Raw genomic sequence first — 6,000 nt, forward strand, 5'->3', positions numbered from 1 at the left:
CATGCTTGCAATGGAAGCCTTTCCTTCCAGACCACGTTCTTCTGCACATGAATTGCCGAGCCAACAATACAACACCACTCTTGGTAGATGATACCCCTTCCTTAGGTGCTACAGAGGCTGAGCCTTGCACAAAACAAGAGAACGTGTGCTCCGCACTCGCAAGCTCAGCAAGTCTCCACACTCAACCCTGGGCAACGTTGCTCTGATACCATATGTAGGAACATGAAGTGAGGGAGAGAACTGGACAGCAGCATGAACATACACAGAAAATGTGTGTGAGAGAGAAAGAGTACCAACTTGGATAAGGAATGAATACAAAAATGAGTGATAGTACATCTAGTGACCACTGGGTATACGGATCAACAGTGTCACATAACAAGAGCAAGTCCAAACAACAGAAATAAATCTAGACTAGCCTACATGTCCATACCAGTGACATATATGTCCTACACTTTCTATGAATGGAATCCTATGTGATAGTTGTGGATTTCTAGGACTTCCGTGGGGGTTTAGATGGGGAGTAGTTTGTGTCTGTGCATCTGCGCACCAAAGGCATGACTGGGTCAATGCCCACCTTCACATTCCAATGCATCAAGGAGGACGTCTCCATTGCTAGCCTGTTGGTGCACTAGTTCAGCGGCCAATGTGTAGCTTCTCAGAGCTGCTCATAAGGCCCCAACTGGATCACATTGACTGCTAAACCCAAGCCTTGTTTGTCTCTCAAAAAAGTGATATGAAAGTGGCAGCACGACCATTGGTGATCCAAAGCTCCTTCCCCTGCTAGCCCAACAACTCTCCATTATGGTGAACATTTGATCCCACATCATAAAATCGAAGAGCAAGGGGGTACACTGCCTTCCTTCTATCCCACAGATTGACGATTTCCTTGACTGATTGAAAGGAACGTCAATTTTTACCCACACAAACCTTAATTAGAGTTATCGTCAGGTGTGTATTGCTCAATAAAATAGCTACAATACGGTTTCAAATGCTAAACGGTTTGTCTGAGCATCCTGTAGTTCCTTTCGGTCTTAGAAACACTCCTACGATTTTTAATTTGATTAGTGAAATTTCTCAAAAATACAAGTCTGTTGGTACGTTTCTTGATAATATTATTGTCTTTAGTAAAGGAGGGTGCGAATTTTAATATGTCCACCAGTTTCCTTAACATATGGGTCTTTGCCTTCAGGTTTTGATTATGCATGGACTTTTCATTTAACTCCTCAACAATGTTGCCCTCCACTTGGATATAATTCCAACTGCTTGTATGACAATATTGCCCTCCAAGTGGATATAATTCCAACTCCACTTGGATATAATTCCAACTGCATGACGGCAATACCCCTTGTGTGGATAAGCCCTTGTTAGGTTTGTTCACACCAGCCTCTTCCGTTCCATTTGTCATTAGCTGTTCTCTACTGATGACTTGCCACCCATTCGTTGTGGCCAATTGCCTCATGACATAAAGCAGTATATTACATCTAGAATGGGAAACAAATCAAATACTGAGCTACCGGATTTCCAGCCAGAGAGAAATTGTAATAGTAAGTTCTCCCTTGTGGTATTAAGTTCTCCCTTGTCATTTAATTAGAGTGCTTACTTAAGGAAGCACCTCTACCTGTCCTTGTCAGGGCATATGCTTTTTTTGTTCTTGAAAGAGATATGTTGTTCCTTTCAAGAAAAGAAAGAAAAGTGTACTAGAAACTTACAAAAGTGTCAGATTTTGCAGCTTTCCTAACTCTTCTGGAATGCTCCCAGAAATGTTGTTCCACATGACATTCCTGGGAAAAGAAAAAGAGAATTTCAATAACTCAAAAGGTCTGCAGGTTGATGTCGAGAAATAAGTCAGACCAAAACACTCAAAGGGCACTAAGGGACAACATTCAAACGAGACAGAAAACAGGAATGACATGGCTAATTTTTTGAATCGTTATTTAAGAAGCATAATTTCTCTAAAAGCAGAAATTGCAAGTTTCTTGGGCTCCCAACTCATATAGTTCTGATGCCAGAGGATACTCACAAAATACTAAGAGATGTGAGATTGCCAAGCTCAGGAGCCAGTGTGCCTGTTAAATTCAAATTCATAAGGCGTCTGCAATGGACAGTATAAATGGTAAGATCCCTGGTTTGAAGAGTATACATACTTCAACCAAAAGAACTCACTTCAGAATTTTATGTTTTTCATATCCACAATATTCTGTGTTATGCCGTGCATGTGATCCAGAGAAACATACAAGACTGGTAGCACTTGTGGGCTCCGCAATAAATTCCATGCCTGGGAGGCAGTCTATTTGAATTCACATCTTGCAATGCACCAGTTTTGAATAATATGAGACAGTTCCTTTTCCTTTTAGTAGCATCTTTCAACAACGGTGACCATGGGAAAATTGGCCTCACTCTAGAATGACCCTTGTACCTCAAATCTGTGGATAGCTGTCAGTAAAACCTGAGAGCCATTAAGGGCATGTATACAAGTAGCTTTTGGAGCAAAGAAGATAACAACACATTAAATGCATCTATTATTCCCAATTTGAATAGGAAAGGAGTACATTGAATGGGAGATAAACTCAAGTGACAAAACGAAATCGGTATACTATGTGGCCATTTCTCCATTTTTGAGAGGGCAAGCAGTATAGCGCCTAGATGTTAGATACAAGGAGATATAATAATATTGTATTGCACCAAATTTGTAACTGTATAAGGTCTAACAGTCCCTCAAAGTTGGTCAACAGGGGCTCAGTAGAGCTGCAAACAAACCCCAACTAGTGGGAGATAATTTGAGAAAGCCTGGAGGCCCATAATCGTGGAGGAGACCTCGGATATAAAAAGCTTCTCATGAATGAAGACTCTTCTGCCATAATCAGGGAGGATCCAAAATCCCTTTATAGAAAATTAGAACTTGGCTGTCCGCACTGCCTTTAAGGAAGACAGGAGAAATAAAACTTTAATGCACTCTAGATGTATGTTTTTCATCATTGGAATCAACTGGTCTTACAGTCCTGAAGAATACTTAGGGTGACAGGGGAGGTGAGATCCTCTCTTTCGGATGTTGTGTCGATTTTGCATGTTGGCGGAAGCATTCAAATTTATGGTGTCTAAGTATCTGATGAAAATTTGGAGGACTCATTCCAGGCATCTTGAATTATCTCAAGCATTCAATCTATTTTCATTACTTGCCCCAATCACTGGTACACAAGCGAGGGCCATGCCAGATGGTGCATGCCATGTTCTACAGCGCTCTTTTATCCTCCTGTCTTGAAAATTCCCTTGAGGAAATGTTTTATTCGAGTACTCAGGTGCATGAAGGCATTGAATTTTGCGTTATTGCGAGTTCCAATCGCTTCGTATTATTTTAAGTTTCCATATCAATTTGTGATTCCCCTGATAATGTCTGGAGCATCCCCCGACCCACCCACCCATGGACCACTACGAGGCATCTGCCCAGGATTTAGACATGGGCAACCTGCAGCTCAAGGGCTAGGTGAAGGTTCAGCTTGATGGGCGCATTAAAAAAGAAAACAAGTGAAAGAAATGAATGACTTTTGTCATTCATAAGGTCTACCCAAAATGTAAAACAAAGGAGGTAGTGAATGGAGAGAGAGACGGACCAAACTCCATTAGAGCACTTAACTCCCACTTGACGGCAGCCAATCAAAGCATCACACCTATTTTAGATTCAAATTATACTAAAAATTCCGAATTTCTGCTTTACAAAATGAGAACAATTGCTAAGGCTACCCAGAGGGCAGGCCAAAAAGGGAACTGAACATACAATTCATGCACTTGCTGTTGTTCATCGCAATAGACTCCACGCCACCAACTTCCACATGGATCGTTTCCTGTCCAGTTTAAGTGCTGCTCCGGATCCCCTATCTGCTTGTAGAAAGCTTTTAAGGCATCGACTGCAAACAACATATATGTTGGGAATCAAAGGGTGTCGCCATTCATTTCTGGATCCCAAACAATCTCTGGAATCCAGTATAGCTAAAGCATATCGACGAGTTGGCCAGAAGTCTGTTCTTCAGGCACAGCCAAAGAACGTCGCAGACCTTGACGTATTCTTATATTTGAACTTCCACTCACCATCGTTTTGATACGTTGTGGCCGCAGCAATGTGGCAAACACATTTAAATACAAAAACTGCAGTAAGGTATTTAGATCCCGGCAGGATCCCCATGTTTGCAGCTCAGTTCTGTTAACAGGTATCCTCTCTCACAATCCTCTGAATACTCTTTGCGTGGTTCATCAGTGTTATCGTGGCGTCCATGCTGTTTGAAGGTTGTGCTTTTTCTGGACAATGCTCCGAAGGAGGGGTCGACGGCTGGAAAGACAAAAAGCCAAAAACAAACCCACTATTCCGTGCCCTGAAGGTCCACACAGGCTCGAAATTTGTGCGGCAGGAGAGTATGAACTGGCCTGGAGCTCGCAATCAAGCTTGATTATTGAATTTCTCACATTCCCGGGTCCAAATGAGGCGGAGTTTCTGATGCCAGATTGATACCGGCCGGCAAATCGAGCGGACCCAGGCGAGAAGAAGGTCACGGTAATTTGTCCACCAAGAGGGGAAGGAGACAGGACAAACGGGGAATCGGGCGAACAAGTCGTCAAGGTCAATCGGGGCTCTGAGAAAGCAACAACAGGAATCGTGCACGAGGAGAAGCGGAAGGAGAGACAAATGGAGCGGCTGCAGACAAGCGATCGTGGAGCAGGCCGGAACTGGGGGACAAAGTCCGCACTGCTCCGCCATGGTCGTCGCCGAAAACCTTTGCGGGCTTGACGATGAGCAAGATGGAAGCTTTTGCATCGTCGCCTTCTGCTACTTTCTTCTTCCCCTCGCCAACATTTCCATTGCATCTCGTCTCCCAATCCGTCTGCCTCTCCTCCAACTCCCAATATCCGCAGGTTTCAATTCCCTTCCTCAGATTTCGATCCGTGAATCAGCTCTGTGGAGGTGCTTTCTCCAGAAGAAGACGTTCGCAAACCCATGCTGGAAGCTGCTCGTACACGGAGTGCTGATCTTCACTCAAAGCTATGGAAGTTCAAGCTTGAACTCCATTCTTCCCGTCGATTTCTAATCTTCTCTCAAGGAATCTGCTTCATCGATTTCAAATTCTCTTCGACAGATTTGGAATCCTCTTCCCCAGCTTCCCGTGCCTGCATTTTCTAGAACAATTCCACCTGAGCATCGATCGTCGATTTCTTTCGCGAGCTTTTGTCACAGCCTAATTTTGTATTCTAAGTTGCCATAGAACCTATGGATGTTTTGGAGAACATTGAACGTGATCTTTAGAGCGGAGCCAGTTCCGCGCACGATTCTGGCCGGTTCTCATCAGCCTCAGGGCCTCTTGCGGAGCTTGATTGGCTGATTCCACAACGGAATCGCAGCTTTGCAGTCCTGTCACGAATTCGCTGTGCATGCAGAGAGGTGGAAGAATTTTGTGAAGCTCCGATGATGACGATGAACGGAACGCACAACGACAGAACTTTCCGAGATTCCGACAACGAATCGTCGGAATGTTGGACGTACCTAATGGTTTTCGGATCGTCGGAATGTTGGACGAATGGTTTCTGAGATTCCGACAAGGAAGCGTCGGAATGTTGGACGAATGGTTTCCGAGATTCCGACAAGGAATCGTCGGAATGTTGGACGAATGGAAGGTGGTCTCTCAAGGAGTACCTAATGGTTAGCGGGAGTCCATTCTTGAGAGGAAACCGCCAAAACCAGAAAGGTTGAGAATAGGTTTTCTTAACTAAGAGCCCGTTTTGTTGCACTGTCGATTGTCGATTGTTGATTGTCAATTGTCGAGGGCATGGGAAGGCGACGTGTTACGTGGGATTTGTCGACGCTGGTGTTTCACGTGTGCAAAGGGTGGTTGGTGTGTGTCTGGTTGGAGTGTCGTCGACTTGTCGTTTCCTTATAACGATGGGCATGCATGGAGCTTTGGATCAATCCAAAATCTACGGCTATAAGCATCAGATTCAAGATTCGATCACATGGTT

At 44.1% G+C, this 6,000-nt stretch overlaps 1 protein-coding gene across 1 annotated transcript in view; it reads right to left on the reverse strand.

Moving 5' to 3' along the window:
• The window catches only part of LOC147894433 (putative LRR receptor-like serine/threonine-protein kinase At1g06840), an 81,228-nt gene extending 75,904 nt beyond the window's left edge, over positions 1 to 5,324 (reverse strand). Inside the window, exons 1-4 of the mRNA XM_087384415.1 lie at positions 4,084 to 5,324; positions 3,773 to 3,902; positions 2,021 to 2,092; positions 1,710 to 1,781 (exon numbers count right to left, since the gene is read on the reverse strand). Of these exons, the coding sequence (XP_087240541.1) occupies positions 1,710 to 1,781; positions 2,021 to 2,092; positions 3,773 to 3,902; positions 4,084 to 4,177 (368 nt within the window). The 5' untranslated portion in view covers positions 4,178 to 5,324. The remainder of the gene's footprint in view (positions 1 to 1,709; positions 1,782 to 2,020; positions 2,093 to 3,772; positions 3,903 to 4,083) is intronic.
• Between the last annotated feature and the right edge of the window lie 676 nt (positions 5,325 to 6,000).

The sequence above is a fragment of the Dipteris shenzhenensis genome, chromosome 14 (genome assembly GCF_047967505.1).
Source record: "Dipteris shenzhenensis isolate YYH24624 ecotype China chromosome 14, Dip_SZ_1.0, whole genome shotgun sequence".
NCBI lineage: Eukaryota > Viridiplantae > Streptophyta > Polypodiopsida > Gleicheniales > Dipteridaceae > Dipteris > Dipteris shenzhenensis.